The sequence below is a fragment of the Paralichthys olivaceus genome, chromosome 2 (genome assembly GCF_024713975.1).
Source record: "Paralichthys olivaceus isolate ysfri-2021 chromosome 2, ASM2471397v2, whole genome shotgun sequence".
Taxonomy (NCBI): domain Eukaryota; kingdom Metazoa; phylum Chordata; class Actinopteri; order Pleuronectiformes; family Paralichthyidae; genus Paralichthys; species Paralichthys olivaceus.
Genome location: NC_091094.1, coordinates 5412611 through 5440481, shown reverse-complemented (window position 1 = coordinate 5440481; position 27871 = coordinate 5412611). Strand labels below are relative to the sequence as shown.

At 41.4% G+C, this 27871-nt stretch overlaps 1 protein-coding gene across 6 annotated transcripts in view; it reads left to right on the top strand.

Annotated features, from left to right (window-relative positions):
• The window catches only part of ephb2b (eph receptor B2b), a 116678-nt gene extending 107814 nt beyond the window's left edge, over window positions 1-8864 (top strand). For 3 of the 6 annotated variants that reach the window (XM_020096742.2, XM_020096740.2, XM_020096739.2), the window contains exons 14-16: window positions 1175-1368; window positions 2230-2385; window positions 4072-8864. In XM_020096742.2, the coding sequence (XP_019952301.1) occupies window positions 1175-1368; window positions 2230-2385; window positions 4072-4180 (459 nt within the window). In that variant the 3' untranslated portion in view covers window positions 4181-8864. Of the gene's footprint in view, window positions 1-1132; window positions 1369-2229; window positions 2386-4071 lie in introns of all 6 variants that reach the window. The other 3 variants (XM_069532347.1, XM_069532342.1, XM_069532340.1) reach the window with 1 other exon arrangement.
• The last annotated feature ends 19007 nt before the right edge of the window (window positions 8865-27871 follow it).

Sequence of the window (27871 nt, the reverse complement as noted above, 5' to 3'; positions counted from 1 at the left end):
ATTTTTAAACTTGCTGCTGATTCTAAGGTCAAATTTATTAGCATTTTTTTAAACAATGCTTCACCGCATGCAGACATTTTTTACTTCTGAGTTTCATCCAAGCTTCAAACTCCTCAGAGATACATTTTGTCATTTTATCTGCTCTCCCTTAGCCAAACAGCGGGTTTTACACATGGCTTTCATATGAAAATTCCCCCACTGTCACCACAGAGCCATAATCAGATCATTTGAAATGCACAGCAGTGCGCAGTGGACAATTTCTGCTCTTGACTGGAGCCTCCATTTCCTATCTCCCTCTGGGTAGCCAAAGAGAGAGCAAATTATGGGGAGAGAGATAATGAAAATAGTTTCAAATTGAAAGTGAGAACACTAATGTGCTAAGAGGGACAGAGGACCTCAACGGTTATCTTATTAGTAGCTTCAGAAAGTGTTTCTGCTCCATCGGGGTCCTCGTTTGGAGGTCTCATGAATGAAATTAATCCGAGTCTGAATGGAGCTTCTTTAATGGTCCTGATAATGAGCGAGGGATTGCGCGTCCTCATCACAAGTGTCCTCCAGGTTGTTTCGCTCTGTTAACCGCCCACCACCTCTGTGTGGCCCCTGACCAACAACATCCCCGGCCGAAGTCAAAAATATCTTTAATGTGGCTTTGTGGAGAGAGAGCATTAAATAAGGTGTAAAGGCCACGGATGAGGTCACTGCTGGCGGAGTTCAAGTGGAAATGTGTGTCAGAATAAGATTTATATTCTTAACGACCTAACTGGTGTTTAACAAGTCTTCACTGCAGAAGTGATGCAGTGATTGGTGCTCAAATACATGTAAACGTAAAACTATTTATAATCTTTTCATGTACTAATGTTTTTATCATTAACAGTTTTGACTGTTACAGTCACACAGCAGTTGTTTTCCCTCATGGTGAGAAGCACAGATGCTTATGTGTTCTATCAATAAAGTATAATATATTATATAAGGGCAATTTTTCAGCAGAAAGATTCGAATGCACCATTGTTGCATGTTATGAAGTTTTTTTTGCCATTTATTATAACATTTCCCAAAGTTAAAGGATCTGAGTACTTCTTCCATCACTGGATTGTACGCTCCCTTTTCCCATCACTCCACCTCTCCTTTGTAGAGCCTCATAGCAACCCTTAGAGATTTGCGTCTTCCCCTGCAGGTAATCAACGCCATAGAGCAGGACTACCGACTGCCCCCACCCATGGACTGTCCCAGCGCGCTCCACCAGCTCATGTTGGACTGTTGGCAGAAAGACCGAAACAACCGGCCCAAGTTCAGCCAGATCGTCAACAACCTCGACAAGATGATCCGCAATCCCAACACGCTAAAGGCCATGACTCCGTTATCTTCAGGGTGAGCGGCAGGGAGACTCTCGATTAAGTTTGATTCATGTCATTTACTTGTGTCTGCAACACTCGTCATTACATGTGGAATTGTCTGCTGTTAAATGTATTTTCTTCCCTTTTCCTCGCTCAGTCGTTTACTCTCTGTGAGGTATCGGCATGTGTGTTTGATCTCGTCTCTGTGGACATCCCACAAGACAGGCTGCTGGTTTTAGCATCACTTCACATTGATGTGGATAACATCTACAACAATATCACGCATCTGAATTTCTCCTGACGTAAAGGCTTTCCTCTTCCTAACAGGAAATTCATGCTCCTGCGACGGTGGCATCCACGGCACAGTACACTTTTTGCCGTACACTGTGTCTCTTGTTTCTCCTGGCGCCGAGTGGTTATGTAAATTAAAGCCTTTTGGTTTGATAGATCAAATCCTTCCCACGAACGCTTCAGGCGAATCCGGGATAGAAGCAGTTGTGCAATTTTCAAAACAAAACAGTTTGAAGCATTTCTGCTCTGGGTGTTAGTTTCCTTTGAGAGCCAGGGTTTACTGATTTCCATTATGCCCCCGTCTGTACTTTCATTTGTGGTGGAGTCCAGGACCGAGGGCCAGATTTTCCACAGACGCTGAGTGGATATATTGGCTCCCTGAAGCCTATCACTTCATTTGGAAAATATACTTTTATGAAGAATCAGTTTGGAAAATATTGGCTCATGGTTCCGGGATTCTCTAAGTTCTGTCTCGTCTTTTGAAAGTGTAATGTAATAATTAACGTCTGAATCATATACAGGTGGTCTGGGTTGCCTGTGATATTAGACCTGCCACTTTGTATTATCATGACTCTTAATAACTTCTGCTTGTATCCCCCCTCAGTGTTCATCTGCCTCTCCTGGACCGCAGCATCCCCGACTTCTCCAGCTTCAGCACTGTGGACGAGTGGCTGGATGCCATCAAGATGGGCCAGTACAAAGACAATTTCGCCAGTGCAGACTTCTCTACATTTGATGTGGTGTCTCAGATGACCATGGAGTAAGTGTTAATGAATCCTGCTGTTCTCTGATCAGCGTTAAAGAAATCTGAAGAGGTGGATTTGCTGCATCTCTTCTATTCTTAAAACCTGAACGAGCACCAGATTCTGCCTCTGGCCAGTTGTAAAACATACTAGCTGCTCTGCATGTAATTAGCAGATCGTAATATTTCCGTTTCAAGGCTGAACAGTGGGCTCGAGAGCTGGAAGTCATAAATGTGCCCTTTCTTCTGTGGCATGTGTTCAGAAAACTACTTTAAAAACACAAGATGTAATCGTATTAAGAATGCCACCTGTGGAGAAACAGATAAAAATCATTTCCTGTCCATGAAACAGTATCACGAGCAAGAGATGAACCCACAGAGATGTTGAGCCTCTGTTCTTTAAACAAAACAGATGGTAATGTGTTATCCAATAAGCACGATTACTGCTGAGATTCAGGTAAAATCAATTTTATTTTCTAATACCTTTTTACACCAAAATGAGTTGTCTGTTTCTGCTAGCTGCTGAACAGATGGGTCTCATCTCTTCCATTGGTTGATGAATGGATGGATGTTCTTTATTGATCCCAGCTTTGGAGAACGTATCAGGCCCTATACAAAATATAAAATAATATAAGAACATACTCCACTTACCATGTTAAGAGAAGTTTCACACACCAGTAACACACACCAGCTGCTTCTGCTTCCTCTTGAATGTTTGTTTTAAAACTGTGTGATCGGTGGTTGCCTCTGCCGCCATATGAAAAGTTGAGCTCCGATCGACCTGCGCCTCACACAGTGCAAGCAAAGAGATGAAAACTAACCACAACGCAGGCATTCAAAGTGAATGAGGAGCGTTTCCTTTAAAGCCTCAGATACATACTGTCAGAGGGCCGACACCACAGCTAGCAGCAAGTTAGCATCTGCGGTTCTGTGTGTAGCTCATCGACTATATTAAAATGAGGCAGCTTCTTTGTTTCTGGTTTAACAGCAGCGTGGGCAGCAGGTGACAGGTGCGTTCACGGTGTTAGAAAGAAAGACGTCTCAGTGCAGAATAGGGAAAATTAGTGTGTCCACCCAGGTGCCACTGCCAATTTGCTTCTGCGCCAATAAATACCTGTGACTACAGCCGAATGCCAGTTGTGTCTGTTTGTTTATACTAAGTCTGTTTACACTAAAGATAAAAACCAGACGTTGGTGGGTGTTTGTGGATGTTTCATCTGGAGCGACAGGAGCTTTAGGGATAAAGTGTTCAGCAAACAGTGAGTTTGTGATGATGAGGATGATGAAGCAGATGCGAAGTCGAACTTGCTTTTATTATTGCATTTTTCTTTTTTATGAAAGAATTGGGTTTTTACCACATCTGTCTTTGTCAGTCACACAAAACACACTGAACTCACATTCAATCATTTACAATCATATTTCTGATTATATAAGCTTTCTGGCTTCAAAGATGGAGGAACACGCAGATGTTTCTCGGCAAAATGGCAGCGTCTCGTGTCATCTCTGCTGGGATATTATTCTGCTGGCCCTCCTGTCACTCCTCCATATGTTTCGCTCTCATATTATCTTTTGGTTTCTCTATGTTGTGTTAAGTTGTTCCCCTCGGAGACCTTTTGATATAAATGAAGATGGACAGATAGATGATAGATGGACGGAGGACTGTTGATGTTGTGTGGTAACATTAGCTTCTGTCTCTCATCACAGCGACATCCTGAGGGTTGGTGTGACATTAGCAGGCCATCAAAAGAAGATCCTCAACAGCGTCCAGATGATGCGGGCACAGATGAACCAGATCCAGTCGGTGGAGGTTTGACCCTTCCGAGCGGAGTAGAGGCGGGGGGAGGCGGTCGGGATGCAGGGTTCTGGGTGCGGAGGGTGGAGTGGATGTTTTTTTTTATTTTTTTATTTTTTTCCGCGTGACAGTGCGTCTGGTTTTCCCACCAGACCACCATTCATCCCTCGTTCCCCTCCCCACTTCCCTCTCTTATCCCCTCACCCTGACCCTCCCTCCATCCTTGGAAATGGAAATCCATGTGATGAGGCGTCAGAGAGCCGACCCACCTCTGGAGCCAGAAACACGGGAGGTTAGAAGTGACCAGCTACTTTTTTTTTTTTTTTTTTCAATTTTCCACCAATTTTCATTTGATGTTGAACATTTTATTGTTTTGGTTTGTTTTGTTTTTTTTCCTGATAATTTTGTAAAGAATTTTTTTTAAAGAAAAAAAAAAACTGATGAGAAGGCGAGGAGTTTATCTAAATTTATAGATGATATAAGGTTGTACGCTAGATGAACTGAGTAGGAAAGCTACCCTTTAAAAGGGCAAAAAAAGAAACAAGCAAGAGTTGAGGAAACATCCTCAACAAGGCGTGGAGATCGTCTCTGTCGTTTTAGTTTTTGGACATCATGAGGAAACGGAGTTCTCTGTGGCCTTCTGAGAGGCACGACGCAGAGGAGAGCGAGGGACCCAACGTGCACTTCCAACTGTTTCCCCAGGAGAGAAAATACAAGAAATTTTAAAAAAGGTGAAAATGGACAACTTTTGACATAGACTGACGTCAAAAACCTTCATTCAGACTGATCAACAATCATGAAAAAAAAAAAAATTCTCTCATTGCAAGTAATTTTCTATATTGTGTGAAATTTTGTGATGGAGATTTCCCTCTCACCATGCTTCCTCTCACAATAGACAAGTTTCTTTGTTTTCATTTTTTTCTCTCACAGTGAAATATTCACAGCCTGCCAAATAGAACTCTTCCCTTTTTTTGCACCCCGATCATGATCCTGTACTGTAAATACCAGATGCACTTGAACCTGTCGGAACATGACGACTCAGAGACGTTGGAGCTGATCAGTACAGGAGCAGATGAACCGACTGCAGGGAGGATTCATTTTCCTCATCATCAATTTCTGTCCTGATTTTGTGAAAAAATAGTTTGTGAGGAAAAACAAAAAACAAGAACCGACTTCCTGCTCTCCCTCACACACACACACACACACACACACACGCACACACACGAATACATACGAATACATCAACGTCCAGGTACGTGCAGGATGTCCTGTTCTAGCATCCTCCCTCATCTGCAGCTTTGTCTGTGCGTACGTGCACACGCCGCAGCACATGCGCACCACGTGCTCAAGGCAGGTAGAAGAGTCGGGACTCGTGTTTGATAGCATGCTGAGTGAGTGGTTAATTTCACAGTGCTTTGATTTGATTCAATTACTAGAAACTCTGTTTGGTAAGAGCTTGGATTTGACACACTACAGAATATAGTGTGGCTGCATTATATTCACTCTTTCTGCTTCTTCCAATTTTCCTTTTGAAAAGACATTTTTTAATGTTTAAAGTATTAAAGTTTTAATAGCACACGTGGTTATTTTACACACACGGTCACAGGTAGACTTTTACAATCAGGCGTTTGATGAATTACACACAAAAAATGCAACGTGTTATTTTATTGCAATTTCTGTATGGATATTATTGGATTGTTATTATTGTTATTATTATTATGACTTTTAGATTATTTTTTTTTCTGCACTGAGTCTCCTGTTTGACTCCGAACAAACACTCTGGATCCTCCACAAATGCTTTGAACTCATTTTTGGAAATTGAATCATGTTGGTGCACAAAAAAAAAAAAAAAAAAGTGTAGATAAAACAGCTTTTCCCTGTAACAGGTTTTGATTTCATTTCAGAGACAGTGTATGCATTTATTGTATGGTTTCCTGTGAACAAAGCTGTCTGAGTACAGAACTGTCAGTTATTGTTTGTGTTGTCGTCGCTAGCCTGGTGTAAGGGTTACGGGGTGAAAGTTGGAGTTCATAGCAATGCAATGTTTCCCCAGAGATGCTAAATCAGGAGGGGGGGGGGGGGGTTATGTATGCAGCCGGTAAATGATATCGGCAGAGCAGAGCTCCTACTGGGCCCTGCTCTGAGACCTGACAGACAGACAAGGACATCCAGCTGTGAGTCATCGGTCAGATGTGCCCGGTCGCTGCGGGGCGGCCCCACCCTGATCACAGCCGCTCTGTCCAGGCACTGATTCCCTCTCTCTCCCCCTTGATCACATCCATGCTTGCCGGCCACCTGTCTGCCGCTCCCACTGATCTCCTCGCTGTCGGCTTTCAGCAGTTGTCTGGTCGTGTCTCGGTGAGTTGGAGAGCGTCAACACTGACACTCATCAGTGAGGCAGTTGTATCTTATCTTGTCCTGATCCCATTGCCAGGAAAAGAAAAATCCTCCAGACTGAACAATGCTTCCAGGTTTGGGTTCACCAGATCCTCTGATCTGGACCCACGTTTTTCTGGTTTCACTACAGACAGCTTTAGCACCAAAGCTCCGGTCAAAGAAAGTGAGAAACCTCAGTTTCTGCAGCCTTGTCGTCCCACCTTTCATGGTCCCTGGCTGTCCTTAGAATTTGTTTTAGTCCTCTCTTTTTATATTTTCATATGCAGTGCAACACATAAGGAATATTTCCCTGAAAGCTTTTCTAACATATAAAAGTGGAGGAGGAAATCATGAGCTGTTAGTCATAGCTGCGAAGCGAGAGAAAAGTGATGCTGTGACCTAAATGCCACTGATGCCAACATGCATTTTTTTTTTTAAACAGAGCTTCAGACTGTCTTCCTTTTCCATGTCGCCACACTTAACAGCTCATCAGTTTTATTTAGCGAGGCTGAGGCTGTACGTCTTCTCGTGGTGCAGCAAATATTCCGTCTGCAGGAAAAACACTTAATGTTGTTCAAGAAATTAATCTGAAGTCCACACAGGACCAGAGAATTTCTGCTCCAGGCCTATTACAGCTCATTCAGATGCTTGTCCATGGAAACTGCCAAGACGCAGAGTTATTAATCAAGCAATTATCCTTGAACTGTGCTTCAAGGAACCACCCTCACCAGGGTGGGCAGACATAAAATAATGCTGAAGAAGATTTTTCTTTTTTTTCTTGCAGCTCAGAGACTTTTAGTCCCTTCTGAAGGGTTACTTTGTTGTTTCCAGTTGAATCTGAAGGAGCTGGAATTGAATGTGGAGTGTTTTGGAAGCACTGCATGAAGTATTTATGTATCGTATTATTTTGATGTCACAAAAACAGACGTATTGTCGCAGTTCAGGGCTGAGCAGTGATCAGTGGGAGACGAAATCACTTCTGTCCTTTTCATGTTTCAAGAGAATCTGGTTTCCCTGGCTACTCATTTTACACCAAAGCCCAAGCTGTGAAAAACTCCAGTGTTAAACCCAGTTACAATTCATCCTCAATTCAGAAAATATGGTGGCAAAGTATTTTTTTTACCCGGTGATTATTCTTTTATTGCCTCCCTGAAATTCATTCACGTGTCATTTTAATCCATAACTGTAAATTGTTTTTACAGTGAAAAAACTGCAGTCACATATATGAATTTTGAATCACTGACAGATTTAAATCTGCTTTATTTCAATTGATTATTTTTGTGTACAGAAAGGTGTTTTCACCTTTTAGCTCAGTGGCTTCTCTCCCTTTCAAAACATTTCTTTCCTGTTTTTCTCTTCCCAGAAAAAAAAAATCTATTTAACTTTACAGATGTAGTTTTATAGCACCAAAAATACATCATCTACACATTCAGACTCCAGTTTCTCTAGTTTCAAAACTTCTTGAGAGTTTTCCTCTGGAAATGGGAGCAGACGCAGTACGGTTCTGACACTCGTGACAGTTCCACATAACGTCTGCGTACTGCAACTTTTCAGCCAAACATTCTGTACGTTCTCCTCTTACATCTGTGAAGCAAAAGTTAAAAACCAGTCAGCCCTGTCCTCGCCGCGTGCCAATATTCGAAGGACGGAGAAAAACCGTTAAGTCTCAGTGTTACGGCTACATGATAGCGTGCGTAAACAGAAACTGTGCCAGCTCGTACCCACTGGGCTTCGTTTGAACGCCACCCAACGACAGCATGGTCGGAGCAAGAGGCCTCCTGTTGTAGCAGACAGAAAATGGCTCCTGTGCCACGGTTGCTGAGCGAAGCACCAGAGCGCCCTCTACTGCTGTGGTGGTCAAATGTAGCCCATTGGACTGACGTCTTCAGGTCCAGGTCTGTGGGAGCTGCAGCCGGCAGAGCTCCAGTGTTGGGGACACTTCAGCAGACGGACACATGCTCAGACAGACTCATACCACTGCAGCACCCTACCACTGCCACGTCCCCCGTTCGTCCCAGTGTTCCCACTCTGTTTACTCGTCCCTGCCTCCACCCCACCACCACCACCACTCCGGCCGTTGGGTAGTGAGGGCAGGGGAGCTCCACACGTCCCCCTGGTTTGTTAAAGCCCACGTTATAGACCAGTGCCGGTTCAGACCACTGTGACTGATGTGGGACATCCTGTATTTCTGTATAAATGTATATTGACTGTAACCCTGTGAATGATGTAACAATTTCATTATTTGTAATATTGTCATTGGTTTATTTTCTAAAAATGGAAAGCCCAACTTGACTCTCCTCAATAAAAATAAGATCTGTTATTAAAACAAGTGCAGTAATTTATTTTTAACTAAAAACATTCAATACATTTATTTTAATGTTTTCTTAGGAATCGAGACATTATATTATTCTGGATGTTTAATTCTCAGTGTTTTATTTCTTAGTTTTATTTCTCAAGTTAATTGGATGAGAACCAAAACATGTGAAACAACTTTAGGACCTGACATTTTAATATCTTATTTTTTAGGTGAAAGATGACGAAGCAGAAACTGACCTGAATGTGAGACGTGGCCACGTTCTGCAACATATTTTAAGTTATTTAGTTTTATTTAACCGCTGCTGGTGATTAGGAATTTATTATCAGATTTTAAATAACTGTTCAATTGAACTTTTCCCCGTTTCTTTATGGCCAAATAAAACTTTTATTGAACTGACATGTCAGTAATTCAGTTTGTAAGTAAATGAGGCTAAATCTAATCTGCTAAAACTAACGAGCTCTGCTACCATCTGAGCTTTTGAATTGATGCTTTTTGATGCACTAAATGTAAATTCATTCTGCATATTTAAATGTATTAAATTGATAGTGGAATAGTGAACTTACAAATTTGATTCATATGAAGCAAGCAATGTTTTATTTATTTATTTGATTGATTCCCTGAAAATTATGCAAAGGAAACTTTTTCACATTTTCGACAAAGTATGGTGATTATTTAAATATAAAGATAATAGTTGAACAACATTAATATCCGTCCAGTCTTAAGACTTAAAAAAGCTAAATAATAATAATAATACTGTCTTTAAGTTTTGAGTTTTAAAAATGCAAAGACAGAGAATATCCTGTGAAGCGTCCAGTGTTTTCTAACAAACACTCATTACAGTCAATGATTACAACTCAGAAACTCAAGTTCAAACCACTTTACATACACATCGTTAAAAAGCCCGAAAGATGCTGCAGCTCTTTGGATTTAGCACCAAAACAACCACAGTTCAAGTTTCGATTCTCACTCGAGCTGACCAGTGTTAAAAACTTGGCTTTACTTTACAATTTCTTTGAGAAAGTAATTAAACGCAGAATTTTCTCCGAATCCACAAAAGCCACGTTTCAAATCAGCACGTTGGACTTACCAAAGAGCCGCCGTAAAAAAACGTGTGCAGTCGACTTCTGAGGTCGAGTGAAACAATGAGCTCGCGGCACTTCTCAGTGTTTCCCCAGAGCCAGACCACTGCACATTGTTCTGTGGTTTATGTCAGAAGTGATTTGACCGACGGTGCCGGCGTCTCTCCAACAACTCGGCTTCTCGAGCGGAGGTCAGACTCCCTTCACCTTGCCCTGAGATTTTGAAACCTCATTAGCGGCCGACGTGTGAAAGGCTGGGGACCCCAGACCGACCCGGCAGAGAATGGCGCGTGTGTTAAAAGGTTTACCCGCCAACAGGAGAGGAGGGGGTTCAGGAGTTCAGCGGGTGGGGGGGGGGGAGGGTGGACTCTGCTGGCATGCCGAAGCTTTTCGGCTGCTTGTCTCGACCACCCGCGAGTCCCTGCTGCACCTTCTTACACCTTCACCACTCCCGGGCCTCCACGGCCGAGCACGGGAACAAAGCACAGGAGGGGAGAGGCCTGTCGTCCGAGGGTCGTGATGTACGACGTGGGGGAGGGGAGGAGGGTGTGAGGGCAGATTACAGAGTGTGATGTGATTGGTTACATATCAAACAGTAGCCGTAGTTTCAGGTGGTGTTTGTGCAGCTACCGGAGCAGGAAACACATTATTTCATGACGTGAACGGTGCGTTTGAGTCGCAGGCAGGTGGACAAACACTTCACGGGCCTGAGCGGTGCTGGGGTGAGCGTTCGAGGGATTTGTAGCCGTGCCTGTCGTCGACCGCTCTGCGCATGGATCATAAATCAAAGCTCTATGGTCCCGTGTGTCCATCTCAGCCCCCTGTTGAACCTGATGTGTGTTAAAACAAATACAGGAAGAAAAATGGGCGGTAAACACGCTCTGACTGTGATGTTACCGTCAGAGTTATTTATGGATTAGGCCACTTCAGTGGGAAGTAACTGAGTTACAGCTGCTTACAATGATTTCAATTCAGGAAAAAGATCCTCAAATGTTTGAATGTAGAATGTTTTATGATGCACTGTAAAAAAAAAGACTATTTTATTTATAGGTTATATAAATAGAGGTATTCTTCATTAATGGGTGAATTAAAGAGTTTCCTTTCATTTTTATAGGTTTAATTATTTCGGGTTTCATATATTACAATTCTACAGTGTGCAATTGCAACAAAGGCTGACAGCAATTTATTGATTTTTCAGAAAATCCATTATTCTGAAGAGATTTCTGAAAACCCAAAGACTGTGGGAATATTCTTCTGACTGTGTATAAACAGCTACATGATCTTTTAAAGCAACTTAAATTGGTATAGACTGAGTTTTCAGAAAAGCTTTAGCACTATAATAAAGAATTGTTTGAAGTGAAGTAGCAGTAATTAATGGTAAACCAGTTACTCATTTACTTCCAGTTTTACTACATCTGAAAAACAGATGCAGAGCAGCTGGAGCTAAGTCTGGACCAAACAAACTGAAAATGAGTAATTCAATAATAATAATGAAGAGTTATAGGTTTTTCACTCTCTAATAAAACATCAAGTCAGCGGATGCAAACGTTAATAAGTTGTTAATGAATAGATTTTTCTTCCAGATGAAAAGAAGTAAGATCTTTATTTCGGTTTTTTTTTTATTATAACCTGGCGATGAAATATGTCCTTGGAAATGTTTCCTGACGTAAGAAGAAACTAATAAAACATAAAAAAATGATCATAAACGAAACCTCAACATATCAGGTCAAACAAAACACGTTCGGTCTCCGGAATGTTTTCCAGGTTGTGTCCATCAGGTTGTTTGCTGCTGCTCTGTCTCACAGTCTGGGACACAGGAGGTCTCTGCAAATCTCCCTTCATTGGCGACTGCGAGACAGAAAAAAAAAAAAAACTCTGCATGGACCAAGAAGACATAATGTCCCGGTGCGAGCGAGTGAAGAAGAGTTCACCGACTCGAACCCCTGAAATGGGTCAGAAGTGTCACAAGTCATTCCCGTCATGTCCCGGTGCTGAAACATGATGGAGAGTGGAGTCAGAATGAAATAAGACATAGTGACTCCTCCAGGCACAGGAGGAATGGATCTGCTTACCATACAACTGCCCTTAATTGGCAAGAAGCTCAGGAGTTGGACCCTGGGAGCCAGATTTGAGGAGAGTTATGAGACAGTGGCTAATGCAGCACAGATTGCTAAAAGACCTTTTGTCTGGATTGATGAATTAATGCGTCCAAGAAACGTGGACATGGGCTGGAGGTTTTTGGAGAATTACATCCAACTCTAACTGGACTCAGGCTCTGGTTAATACGGCCCAGCAGGTATACGGAGAGCGAGGCCGGGACCTGATGTGGAGCTCGCGGGGCTCTTGGCTGTAAATAAAAGCCATGTTTGATCCACGTTGCACACATTTTTGGCTCGGCTGCGAAAAATCCAAGCAACTTTTAAACGGGAGCCATTTTTCAAGGACGGACGTATTTCTTGTTCTCGTTAATGACGTGAAATGGCCAAGTTTAGTTTTTCTTTTTTTTTACTGACAAAACTGTCCAGAAAGAAACTTAATCAGTGATTAGTATCATCTCACACAGGAATATTCATAACCTGCCTATGACACATTACACTACAGTCGTGCTACACACGTCTCCTGACGATAAATACTGTGACGTCGTCAGGAAAGTGGCGGCACATCAAAGTGGAGATTGTTTTTCTTCTTCGCTGCAACACAAAGAGACGTGAACTCTGGGTGACTGCTTTTAGAGTCCCTCCACCACTCTCTCTTCTTAATTCCCTTCCACTTGAGTTACACGAGCCACAGATGCCACATCGAGTTGGGCGTATCTCTCCCCATTTCTCAGAGAAAAAACACTCTCGGTGGGTTTTAGGCCCGAGCTCCGTCTCTGCCTCCAGCAGCAGGAGGGCACAAAACATGGAGGTCGAGACTCGGCAGCTCAGAGAGGACGAGGAGGCGTCTGCGTCACGTCGGAGGCCCTGAAACCACACCACCTCCTGAGCTCCGCAACACATTCAAACCTCCTGCAGATGTGCATTGTTTCATTCTGTCAGAAAAAAACTTTTCATTATCTAAAAAATGTTTATTCAGACACTGTTGACTTCTTCTGGAGGCAAGTGCTTTTAAAAGCGTGGCTCTTGTTCACCATCTAGTGGTAGACACGCAGCATTGCACCGTGTCTCGTGTTCTTTGTGCTCACATTATCAGGTCAAGTCAATTCTATTGATGTGACCCAGATATGTTGCACAGGACGTCACAGCCTGAACGCTCTCCGTTCACATACCTGCAGTTCACGGGAGGAGAAACTCACCTCACAGTAAAACTGATGTGATTCAACACATAGAAAAGAAAATGGATCTGAGAAGATGAAAACTTTTCTTTACACAGGAAGAAACCTCCAATAAACCGGACTCAGGACTGGTGAGCGGTTAATGTGAGAGGACATGGAAGAGAGAGAGGGGTGAGGAAGAGAGAGAGGGGTGAGGAAGAGGGGAGGGGAGGGGAGGTCCTGAATACACAAGCATCTATTATCTACAGTTGAAAACTGCTTCAGTTTTCAAATGTGAATTTTTGTTTGATTCTTCAGTGAATCTTCGCTTCACTTGATTACCTGATGTTAACGTTTGACCTCAGTGTCGTCACTTTGGATAAAAGTCAAATTAGACAATTTAAATATAAACGTGAATCCACTTTTCCACGTTAATAAACTTTCAGGGTTTGGTTGGACAAAGACAAAAATCTAAATCGACTTTAAGAAATGAGTATTAATCCTTTTTATTCCTGTTTTTCCCTTCGCAACTTGAATCAGCCACTACATTAAAAAATAAATTAAATTTGAGGTCTTAAAACTAGATTCTAGAACCAGAACTTGCTCCCTGCTTCAGCCCTCAATCAATTTAGAGTTGTGTGTTTTCTTATCTGCAACATTCAAGACTATAAATCTATATAATGTTATATTCTCCATTTAAAACCTGACAGTTACTGCAGCAGTAGAAACTCAGAGGTCGGTTCGTCTCCTCTAAACGCAGAGAATTCATTCATCTGAATTTATTCTTCGTGTCTGTTGACGAAAAGAAGAAACAAACAAAACAGACGCATAATAGATTTTTTAAATGTGAATTTAATTAATCACAGATGTAATTAGATGTTTGATATTTAACAGTAGGAAAATGCCGTAGTTAAAAAATGAAGATTTCCCAGTCTGCATTACAGTGAAAGATTTGAATCCATAAAGTGAAGGTCACCTGTCAGAGTCATGTGACTGACGGCTCCATGAAGGCTGAGGACACCGTCCTCGTCCTTGTTGCTCCAACACACATTTAAATCTGAATCATCGGGAATGAATCCTGAGTTTCATTTCATTTCATCTTCATCTCATGGAGAAGAACAGCTTCACGTCAGCAGAGGGAAAATATTCATTTATAGATCAGAAAAGAAATTAGTAACCAAGTTATTTAAATGACAAACAATTAAAATTGATGTGATTTTTTTTCACACACAAAAACTCATTTAAGCAAACAGCGTGAAATCATGTGTATTTTATAATTCTAGTTATTTCCTTTACATTTTATTTGCATTTTTAACGTATGTAGTGTCTTCAGACATTGTTTAAAACACTATATAAATGAAACTCATCAACTATTTATTAGTATTATTGTTAACAGAAATGTCTAAAGCTCTTTTTACAGCCGTTTGAGCAGATCTCAAAGAATAAAGAGGAAAAGAACCAGATAAAATATAATATAACAGTTTCTAATACCATTCACTAGAATAAGATAAAACAGAAACTTGATATTCTCTCACTTCTCCTGGTGAAGTTTAAAAGTCACAGTGAAAATGAATCTGCTGTTAATCCACTTTGCATGTTACTGCCCCCTGGTGGCAATTTATGATACAAGGTGAAATCTCGAGTTTAAATCATAATCACAATAATCTTTAATTAAATGTACATCAAATAAAAACTTCAGCTGCTTTTGCTTCACATTATATGTAAATAAAACATTTTAAATTGAAATAGGTCCATAGGTTACATCAGTCTTTATGTTACCTTGTTGTAAAACTGACAACATGCTTCAAACACACATCTTAACATGATGGAAGTATGTTCAGTTGCTTTGAGGGAGGAAGAAGACGTCGATATTTCAGCTCTTCATCTGGAACCAAATTTCCTTTGTCTTGAATCCAGACTTCGAGGGGATCTGAAGTTCTTGAATCACCGACCAGGTAAATAATCTATTTTCTCTGCATTTATGAAGTTATTAACAGAAAGTTCCATGAAAAACAGAGTAGACGTTCACGTGCTTCACACATTTTACCACTTGAATGTTTTTTCTGTCAGAAAACTTAATTTGGAGAAATGTGTCTAAAAATGCATCAAACATCCTCAATAAGGTTTGAATATTTTACATTATTTCTAACAGTGAAAATCGTTTGTAATTGAAAGCAGAATATTACGTATATTGATTTATGCCGATACACAATAAGTGATACTGCAAAAACATCATCTCATGTTTAATACTTTAAAGTTACTTAAATAAATGCATGTATGGGTAATACACAGATAACATTTTATACAAATAAATTAATAAATGTACAAATACAGAAACAATATTTTGAATCACAATTTATGTAAAAGTTAGTTTTGCATTTATTTATACTTGTGACATTTATTTGTCCTTCATCTGAGTAAACCGTGAGTATTCTGCTGCACAGTTGAGCCCTTCGACCACAGGGGGGCGGTGTTTGACAGCTGGTGGACCTGTGTCACACTCCAGAGGACAAATGTCCCTCCAAGGTCTCAGCCTGTCTAGACAAGGAGACACTTTCCCTCTCTTTTCCGAGAGCGAGGGAGAGCGAGAACCTCTCAGATGATTTTTACAGCTCGTCCACGATTTTCTTTTTCTGATGGGATGAAATTTGTCAACAAACAAAGTGGAGCTGAAATTGGGCGACAGGCCTCATGTGATGAAAGTTACGTGTACAAAGTGTATTTGTAGATTTAAATGCTGGTATTGATATTTACAAAGAATTAAACTTGACTTCAGCCTTAATTTCTCCAGGATCAAGTGAAACAGTTATTTGATCTGTGAATATATGAAGATCCAGGAATGTTTTAAAATCTATTCACACAGAAAGACCAGGATCTGGATCTGGATCTGGATCTGGATCTCGTGGATTTTCACGAGGTTTCATGAGAGAACTAATAGTTGGAGGAATGTGCTTTACTTCTCTCGTGTTTACATCAGAGTGGATCCAGATAAACATCCAGAAACTTTTTCACTCTTTCTCTAAAATGAGCAAATTGGACCATAACCTTGTCTGAGGTGTCCTCTCTCAAAACGTCCTCCAGTCGTATCGTCTGTCTGTAAATGTCCCTGACGTGTGCTGCTGTGTTAAACTCCACCTGGGCCACTAACACAAGTATCACAAAAACAAGTTTCCAAAGTGTCTCTGGTCTGAATTGCTTCTTTCGTGGAGTTGGAATAAACAGCGAGTGGAGTTCATCCATCACACTCAGGATGACAGAATGACAAGTGAGGGGAGGAGGAGGACGGAGTGAACTGCTTTGACTAATATGGACGGAGGGAGATGTCTCACGGTAACGTTTCCTGTCCTGTCGTCTCAGACGTGTGTACTTCACTGACACGTCTCCTAACGAGGCTCCTCCTCTCCTGTCCTCCGTCCCGTCCTTGTTGTGTCCGCTCTGACGTTCTCTGTCACACCACGTGTTTGTGCATTCGTAATCAGAAAATCTTTTGAAAATGCAACTTTGCGTTTTTCAAATGTGTCTCATCTGCAGTCTGGATGTTTGATGACGCTCAGTAAAACTCAGCGTCTGTCGATAAAGAAGATTCTTCTGAAGTACAGACTCCATCACAGAGGTTCTGCTCTCACCTCCGTCCCTCTGTTTGTTCGTCTGTTTAACAGATTCCCACGAAGCTTAGTGGAACCCATCAAAGTTTGATGCGATCAGGGGACAGATCCAGGATTGTTTTCCATTTTCTCAGGGAACAATTCATGAATGTTGATGAAAGAAATCTGTCATATTCAGGGAACTAATATCTATGAGTGTGTGACATTGGGAGCAGCTTGATTGAATTGAATTGACTGTTGAGCCTCGGAGGGGAAATACAGCATGTGCTCTGTTGATCGTTTGCTCATGTGACCGACAGGTTGGGAACAATCATTAATGTTAAAAACAATAAAGTGGAATTATTCACTTGAAACACATCAAACAAGACTTCATAGGTTTTAATTCCCGTCTGAGTCCATTTCAAACAAAATGATTAAAGCAGTTTGTGTGTGTGTGTGTGTGTGTGTGTGTGTGTGTGTGTGTGTGTGTGTGTGTGTGTGTGTGTGTGTGTGTGTGTGTGTGTGTGTGTGTGTGTGTGCGTGCTCAGAGTGACATGTGTCTGAACATCCTCACACTTGCTGACTGACGAGATGTGAGCGGGAGTCGGGAGATGTCTTTGGTGATCGTCAGAGATATTTTCCTCATCACATGTGAAGCCATGACTTTGACGGTGATCTTGGAGAGAGAGAGAGAGAGAGAGAGAGAGGGAGAGAACAGGCGAGCCCCCCCCTCACCTACGTCTCCGTGGTGATGGTGATGGTGGAGCTGAAACATAATGTCTGACGTTGCAGGAGGGACGGACTGAGACTCAGTGAGGAGAGGAGGCAGGAATACTAAATGACAGAAAGAGAGAAAAAAAAAAAACATGACGCAGAAGTCACACCTCACGGGACTTATCTCCGTGGCAACAATCCCCGCCCGCCCCAACTTGCACCAGTTGAAACAGTCTCAGTGTTTCCATCTCTCAGCGGCAAAGTTAAAGTGCCTTTGACTGAAATTATGAATTCTGTCCGAGTGGCCCTGTGTCATTCCGTCCTCCTTCAGAGGAACATGAGACAGAAGCAGATAAATCGTGAAGCTTCCAACACAAACACTGTTGACCTTCAACAACAGCCTCCTCCTCCTCGGACGCGAGCGATGAGATCCGACCCAGCGTCCCCTGCCAAGACTCCATCTGACGGAAAAAGTGCGAGATGGAGAACGCTAGCATGTTTGTTTCCGACGGCCCGGGCAGAAAGAACGCTGGTGTTATTTTTGTCATTTCTGCCCCGTGGCGCCCCCCCGCACGCCCTCTGCCTGTCACCACGCTGCCCGGTGGCCCTGCGCTAATGATGTCATCATTTTAAGCCGTTTCTCTCTGCCGGACCTCTTGACCCCCTGAGCTTGTGCCGGACACACATTACTGCTGATGTGTGGTGTGCAGCTGTGGACGTGACACAACATGGCTGCAGATGTTGGAGGATGTCACAAATCTTCTGGACTGGTTTGAAAACGTTGCCGTTATCTCGGAGTTCGTGTCGAATGGCCTGCAAATAAAAAAGCTGAAACACTTGGCTCAACCCCGAGATCACGAGACGTCTGGTGATTAATGTTTGGGTTCGAAGACGCAGTAACTTACACGCCGCCCTCTGGTGGATGCGACCTCTGCCCCATCTAATAGCTTTGTCATAACAAAACAAAACATGGTGGCTTCCTGTGACGACTCGTCCAGTGTCCCCGATGATGGAATATGTGGGGGGACGTTCCTTATTTCAATCCAGAGGAGCCGTTATTTTCAGCTGCCGGGGTCGAGGCGGCAGCTGTCAGAGAGAAAGGCCCGTCAATCAAGTCGGCCCTCCGGCAGCTGACAAGGTCATTAGGCTTCGTGTGACTTTCACGTCCCTGCATCAGCAGATTGGAATCCATTCAGCTTTGTTTACACGTCTTCATAAACTCTGAGAGCCACATGTAATGACTGTCACACACACACACACACACACACACCACATTCACTCCAAGAACCTCAGGCCTCATTCCCAACTAAATTTCTGTGCGCTCAGATTTCCCTCTTTTCCCTTTTCCATCTTTTTCCTAACTTCAGATCTGAGATCAAAGCACTTCTTGTGGTTTGATCTCTGACTGTCCATCTACTTCCCCATGTATAGTTTATTTTGTGATATTTAATATCCACTGTCTTAATAACGAGAAAAGGGGAAAACATATGAAACAACAACACATGTGAAATCCAATGTTTTGACGTGCAACAGGGGAATTACATATGATCTGAATCACTGGTCATATTTCACGATTTAAAACCTGGCACCTGCTCAGGGCTGTGCAGAGACCTTTGAGGGGCGGGGCCACATGTGACTAAACTTTAAAACACGAAACACAAACATTGATTTACAGCACGATTGACACATCTTCAAACAGGATGTAACAGAATATACAAACTACCTCAAACAATATTATTGACCCGTCACAGCATCAATCAATTCTTTGCACCTAATCAATAACGAACCCCAAGAACTAATTCATTTCTTTATAATCAATATTTTCTGAAACTGAATAGTGTTGCAGTGTAAACAGTGTTTATCCACCGCATCTTCTGTCCTCGGGCTTTGTTTTGACTTTCTTTGTCAATGAAGCACTTTTGAAGACAGAAATATCACGACTGATAAAAGAAAACATGATGCGCATGAAAGAAATAAAACATACACACAAATCTATCGATTACAATGTGGACAGTTAATGGTTCAAATTAAGCAGATTTAAAAAGCTTTGGATCCGACTCTTTCTTTTAGTTTCTTGAAAATTGCAGATGTAAAGTAAAGAAGGTCCTCTGTTAAAATTAAAATACAATTCAAAGGTGACATGTAGAACGATGTCAGAGAAAACATCATAAAAGTTGTTTTCCCGTCCTCCAAACCACAAACTATTTCTTATAACTCATCTTATTTAGCAGAACCACTGCAGTGAGGAACACTATTAAACTAATGTTGCATAACTGATGCCCGACTTGAAGGTGATGCTGCGTAATGATGCATGTGACAAAGGACAAAAGACACACACACACACACACACACACACAAACAACATGACACTTATTTTCCAAAATATATGAGGGCGACAATTTTTACTCCATATAAGTGCTGCCCAGAATCTGTCCTGATGTTTTATGTGTTATAGAGCTATAATGACGAAGGTAAAGTTATTAACATCAATAATACGTCCTCATTCACAACAACATCAAACAGATAAGAATGAATTAATGTTCAGAAGTGTTTTATAAAATGTTATGTTTTCCTTTTTACATTCATTCTGTTCCAGTTTCTGCAGGTTACAAATGTACAGATTTATACAAGTTAAGTTAAAGTGAAACTACATATGCTACATGCTCGAAAAATCTAAATGATTCAATGGTTGACAGATCTATAGAAATATGTTTATATATGAATTCATAGTGATTAAAAGCTCAGTGCAGCGATCTCTTTGTTTCCAGTCAGAGTTACATGACAAACAGATGTTGTCCTAATCTGAGGCTCATGACTCCATCTGCGCCTCCTGTAGTCGTGTAGCCGTCATGAGCAGCACTTATATTTCTGTTTTCATCCCCGACACACTCACAGCAGCCAGACTGAGGGCAAAGGCAGAGACTTCGCTCTGAAAGCCAGTCACGGTGCCCTTTCCTCTACCACAGCCTGAGGCCTGCCGGGTGTGAGAGGCTGTCCTTGTTTTCTGCTCCTCTGCAAATCCATTGTGTGCGTGTGTGTGTGTCTGTGTGTGTGTCTGTGTGTGCAGAGACAATACATGACTGATAATGTTGTGACACTGCAGCATGGTCTCTCATCTCAGTGTCCCCAAACGTCAAAGGATTGTAGATACCAGATAAGTCAGAGGAAAGAGGAACTCGCAGATTTTGATTACTGAAACAGAACGTGATATTTTATTTGGACGAAGGGTCTCTGGTTTCTGACACTCAGTCTCCTTTGAGCCCAGTTTTGGTCTCAACAAGCTCTTGAGGGAAATATGAGCTCTGCACTCTGATGACCAGTTCCTTCTACCACTAATTTTATCTTTCAGTCACTGCAAGGTTTTTAATTTCCATTTAATTATTTTATATATTCATTACTGAAAACTGCAGCACGTCGTGACTAAGAATGAGGCTGACGAGAGTAGGACTGAGAAATAAAACAATATAATTGATCAATATATATGGATGTAATGCTCATGCAGTGTGTAAGCACAGTGAGGAGGTTAAACACTCGATTGATCAAGTTAAGAAGAGTTTAAAACCTCAACCTTCACTCAGGAACTACAATCAATCTTTAAATTTAACATAATGTTTATCTGGATTTCCTGTGTGGCCTCTGTAGCCGCAGCTCTTAGAAGTGAAGCTGAACAGTAGCATCTGGAGTTAACAGGCTGTTTGTCACTATGACAACACATCCAGTGGTTTGATGCATCATTGATGTGTAAATATTGATTCGTGGATTAGCTCTAAAGGATTTAAATCCTTTGTATTTAGACTTTGAATATTACAAGTGACCAACATGGAGTGTGTACGAAGTGTACTTTAGTATTTCTGTATGTGCTGAGAACATTTAATCTAAGAATGCAAGTGTGAGTATATTTCTGAATTAAGAACGCAATTAAACCCAGTTAAATTCCAGGACATGAACCTGATCGGGTGTTAACACCGACCTAAGGTAAGAAATATCTGATGACACCGTTCAGACGGCGGCTAAATCTGGTGGCAAGAAACAAACATGAATCCCAGGATGTGTGGCCACAGTTAAAACTCTGGTTGCCACATAAACACGTCCCTCTATTGCTAAAGAAATATAGCTTCTCAGTTGCACGAGGGAAATACAAACCCTCCTCGAGATCAGCCGACCATCTCATTTGCCCTGGCAGTTGGCACGGCGAGGGAGGTGTGCGCTGGCGGTTGATGAGTCCAGGGAGAGTCCCGGGTTGACAGGGCACACTCCTCGTCAAGTGGCGAACAACGTGAGGGGAGGGAAGCGAGGGAAGTTTGTGACAAATGCTGTATCTGTGGTTTTATTCTGCAGAGCTGTAGGATTACATCTCTTTCTCAGTATTAATCCTCCATTTTTTCTTTTTTTTTTACACTCTTCTGCTTTTCATTCTCTGTCTGTTTGTGTTCTGTTTCTTTTTCTCACCTGCTTTTCCTCACGCTGGGAAATGACACAGTTAGGAGGCCGTGGTTAATCAGGGCGGAGGGATGTTACCACCATGTTTCTCTTCACTCTGTCATGATCTCCACTCACTTCATTCTGAAGAAGCCTGCTAGATAGATAGAGAGACAGATAGATAGATAGATAGATAGACAGATAGATAGACAGGTAGACAGACAGACAGACAGACAGACAGACTGATCCACAGACAGACAGATACAGATACAGATATATAGATATAGACAGATAAAGATATAGATAGAAAGATAAATAGATAAATAGACAAATAGACAAATAGATAGATAGATAGATAGATACATAGATAGATAGATAGATAGATAGACAGACAGATAGATAGATAGATAGATAGACAGATAGATAGACAGGTAGACAGACAGACAGACAGACAGACAGACAGACAGACAGACAGACAGACAGACTGATCCACAGACAGACAGATACAGATATATAGATATAGACAGATAAAGACATTGATAGAAAGATAAATAGATAGATAGACAGATAGATAGATAAATAGATAAAGATATAGATAGATAGATAGATAGATAGATAGATAGATAGATACATAGATACATAGATACATAGATAAAGATATAGATAGATCGATAGATAGACACGCAGACCGATCGACAGACAGACTGATAGATTTTCATATCTTGAAATAAATAGTTGGAACATGAATCCTTGAAACATCACATTTCACTGATAACTAACAGTGGATTAGGATTCTCTGTCTGTTTTATTTTTTGTGTCCTCATCATTGCTATTTAGCTTCAGAGTGTCCCCAGCTGTCAGTCAACAGAGCAATGATCCAGTTTGTGAGGGTTCAGTCGTGGTCGTGTTCCCTCCGGTGCAGAGAGACCAGCTGACCGGAGCAACAGTGACCGGTGGCGGCTCAGATCTCACGGAGCCACTTCATGAAATCCCTGTGAACAGACTGTAACAGCTGCTCATCCAGGTGTGGACGGACATCATGGAAGAGGCTGTGCAGGGATTATTCTCGTTGAGTTCCCAGAAAAACAATACTTCAGGGCAGACATGAGGGATTTCAAGGTTCCTGTGAGAAATGCAACTCAGATTATCTGGATAAAATGACAAATGCAGTTATTAGAAGACGATAAGATAATAACTGAGTCCAGATCAGTTTGAACAGAAGACCAGAAAATTGACATTAATGCATGTGACATTAAATGAAAATCATTTTAAGTGAGCATGCTGCAGAACGTGGTCATCATATTGATTAAATATTTGGATGCAGTTTTATTAATTATACTATATTTAGTTTAGTTATTTGGCCTGGTACATGAATTCATCGTGGTGACCACCAAAGTCCTTCTTCCAGATCATATTCATTATTCATAAAAAACTGGTTGTTCTTATTAAACGTTGCTGCTTTTGTAACAGGATTTAAAAGAATTAGTTTTTTACTATAATGAAATATTACAGTAAACCAACTGTGTATTTGTATACTGAGAGCAAATATTGTTTTATTGGAGCCTGGATGAGTATTTTACAATATAAATATGAGTTTCTAAGAAATGGAAGTGTTCACCATCGTTATCTATCTTGTAGATGGAAAATAAACTTTTTGGCAATCTATCATAGAACAAAATGTAGATCTGGACACAAAATAATGGTGTTATAGTAAGTTTAGTTTGTTTTGTGCGACCATCAGCTCTATTGTTTGACGTTCTTAAAGGCCCTGAAGCGTACATCTGGCCGTCTCTTGGAATATTCCGAGCCGATCACACAGCTGATGTTTTGTTTTGTGGACTTTGAGACAAACACAGAACGACGTCAGAGCAGATGTTGAGCGAAGGGAACATTGTTTCTGTACCTGTGGCTCCTCCGCTGCAGCTCTTTGTGGCCGACTGCTTTTGTTTTAAGGAACAATACTGTTTTTTATTTTACTTTGACCAATAACTACGTGTTTGAATGTGGATGTGACAAGAACCAGAGGCAGAGCGTTACTGAAAACAGTTTTACTCTGTGGGACAGTCAGTATTCTGCTGCGCCACCATGTTTCTTTCTACAGCTCATTTCTTTCTCTCTGGATGAAGGAACCCTCTTGACACGTGGCTCTGATGGATTTCACTCATATCTGCGGCACAGTACCAACTGAAACCTAATGGCTTCTGCTGAGAGGGAATGAGATCATGTCACTCTTAAGTGTAAAATATTACAGAGACCTCAGAATGTGGAAATGTCAAAGTTTAGATGGACATTTATTATTATTATTATTATTTACAGCCGATTGAAAAGTGACAAGATGAATTTCCAGATTGGAAAACATTTGTTTAATATTCATTTTGTCAGAAAAGGAAATAACTCTGAGGAAACCTTGTGCTGGAGATCAGAAGCATGGAGCCCATAGGTGTGACTTCGACAACTTGTTCTCAGATGTTCTGCACGTTTCTTTAACCTTTGGAAAGTTGTGACATGAAAGGGTCGCAAGAAGAAAACAACGTGTTGAGTTACTGATACTGTTTGGTGCCACTGTGATGAAGCCAGGGATCAACCTGTGCCAACCCTTCCACTGCGCCCTTGGCTGACAGAGAACACCCCTCGTCCCTCATCCGGCTTCCTGTGCCGGAGCGGGGCAGGCTGCCCAGAATCCCAAATGTCATCGGATGGCTTAAGAAATGACAGCTGCCACTGCATCTTGAATGTCCGCCGCCACATTCCAAGAAGTGTTGATAGGGACGAAGTGACATTTGCGGCAGGGTCCTCTTAACATCCCCTTGTTTCCTCTCTCTGTGTTTCCACCATGGCATTCCTTGTTTCCTGCCCTGCTGTGACCAGGGATCACGTAGGTTACTCGTCTGCTTACCAGGCCAAACATCACGCTGTGTTTGACATTCATCATTTATTGATGGACTGTTCTTTAATTGCAGCGGGAGAGTGCTTAGCTTCCCTGCGCTCACACTGGCTGATCCACGGGGAGGGCCCTCCTACTGAGGGCCCACATTTAACAAGCGCACTGGGAGCACCACTGTTGACTTATATCGGTTGTGACACACAAAAAATAACCTGCAGGGATGTTTTTCTCCTCGTTTCATTTGGTTCACTCTCTGCTTACACTTCGTCCGTTCTCAAGCGAGCTCAGACTATAGGTGGGTGGGGGGGTTTTACAGAAATAACTGACCACTAAATGGAAGTGGAGTCATAGTGGGCATGGACCATTATCTGCAGTGTATAAACTACTGAGATATATGGGAATGGAAATCCCAATAATAATCTGTGCTGATAAAATTGAAAATCTTTAAGACAAAAACGGTCTATTTTAACACGTGTGTTATACAATTGAAGTTGTGTCACGATTAGTTTTCTGATTGCTGCTGTGTAAACCTTAAACTAATCCCCCTCCCCCATGTGTTTTATCCCAAATCATGGTGCTTTTTCTTGCAACCACACACACACACACACACACACACAAACGATCCCCCCCCTCATCTAATCTGTATCTGGTTGTGGGATTAATTTGCCTCCATATGCAGCGGCAGTTGGACAGTTGGTTAATTTTGGCTGCCACACGACAGAGATTGAATTGTGCCATTACCCCTTATGAAAGCATTTTGACTGCAGGGGGAACGGACGGCTGAAGTTCCCAGTGATTCATGATGCTTGTGAAACAGCAAACCCCAATGTATAGTATATATGCCCAATATACAAGAAATAAACATTGTGATGGCAGCTCGCTGTAAGGCTGTTTTATGTCAACTTTATTTTTTGGACTCTATTTTGAAAAGCTTCCCCGTGTGTTGTTTTACTTCCTATGTCTCATTATGTAAAATAGCCGTCAGTGTATTTATTACCGAGTTTCCACCTTTCAGTTGTCATATTTATACATTTCGTCATTGCCTACTTCTGTTTTCTACTCTTGTGTACTTTGACTTTTTAGTTTGGTCCATTTCCTCTCCAAGAAAATAGAGGAAGCAAGATTTACGACCTGTACTGCATCCAGCCACCAGGTGGTGCTCAAGAGGCTTTGGCTTCACCTCTAGCTATCAAGTCATCTTTAAAAACAATGGCACTGAGAAACATGGCGAGGATAAAAAGGGGTTTTATAGGGAACAGATGCTCAGTGAGGACATTTAAAGCCACTAAAATCCGTCCACATCAATTTAGTGTCACAACTAAAGTGAGAACAGAAGTAAGAATATGAACAAACCTCTTAAATGTTTTCATTCATCACATTTCTCATGCGGCGAAGCCTAATTCCCCACTTATGCTTTATCCTAGATGATAACCTGAGGACATGTCATTAGATCTGGACAGATGCTGTGTCTCCCCTGACAAGGCCACTAATCCTCCAGCACTGTCCCCTCCCTCGTGTTACACTTATACTATTAACGCTTCTGCTGCAAAGACGTGAACATCAGTTTGTGCAAGCATCTGTTCAGAAAACAACAGCTCCTCCATTCTTCTTGTGGACACTCAATATAATTGTCTTCCTCAGGCTGTCGAGATGCGTCGAGTGAAGGAAAACAAGGAATTTTCAATCCTCCCTCCTCTGGAGCCAAACAGTATATATCTGAAACATGGATAAAAATATATAGCTCGATGTTGTATAAAAATATATATTCATAATTACATTTTCATTTAAGACGATGCACTTTATTTGACATTATTATTATTTTTCATGATGTGATTTAGATTAGCCAGGTTTAGCCAGTGGAGTATATATATTGTTTTGCTCTGGTCGATGTAAACAAGTCAAAGCCAGAATAAGGCTGACACCCAGATTACGTAGGTTCATACAGATGCTGTGCAGTGATGCCAAAACACAGTGCTCATAAAACTCCTGTAAATTACAGCCCTACTAATTAAACTAGATTCATAAAGTTTACTGTAGCAGAATCTAATCGCTGGGGCTTTATTATCAGCTGTGTCCCGAGTGAAAGCTGCAAAAGCATTAATGAGGCGTAAACTGTTGGAGAAAAATAAACCCACATGAACTTTCAAAGAAGACGACTAACACTATAAAATCTAAATTTTGAATAATCTGCAACTTCATTTCAAACTGTAGCTTCCTGCCTTGTATCAGACAAGAAGATAATAAACTTAGTTTATAATCAGAGTCAAAGGTTGTGATTAATTTTTAGTGTTGAGGAAATTAATTGGAGGATGGGGTGAATTAAAATGATCTGATTTTGACACCAGGGGTCCAAATGAGCTTCCCATCTCCTACCTATTAATGTTAGTCTTATGTCTTCCAACACCAAAACCCTCCGTAACCTTGTTTGTATATTTGTGATTAAAAAGTTGCCTCAATGCAAAAATAATGAAATAATTGGTAAAACAAAATAGATGTTTACTTACATCCAGGGCTACTGGTTCTATTAAAATAAGAAATTAAAATGATTTAATTACCAATAGTAGAGAAAATAGTAGAGTAGCCGCAAAGAAAAAATACAAAGGTGAAGAAAAAAGTAAAACAGTTGAAATAAATGTTAGAATACTGCCCCTAAATGTCAGCTGGGGTTAAAGTCAAGTGTTGTCAGATGTCAACGAAAGCAACCTCGATTAATATCTTGTTTAATTTCATATATCCCACCAGCCTCTTTAGTTCGATGGCCAGAGCTGCTTCCTATTGAAGACGTTAGGTAGGGGAGGGGATTGAGCGAAATTGAATCTTTGCAATTATCCGTTTTGAAAAGAACTGCTCACAGCTGTAGGTCGACCCAAACAGATGAAAACTGCATGTTCCCTCAGGACGTACAGCTCATAGAACTCGAGCAGAGGGAGGCTGTTGTACCGACTGTAGCTCTGAGCTTGTTGTTGCTTTGCAGCCCAATGGTTTTGTGTTGTAGTACATCATCAGGTGCTTGTTGGGTACCACAAAGAGTCTTAACTTTATACAGGGGAATTGTTCCGTGCAACTCATCCAGTTTTCCTGAACGA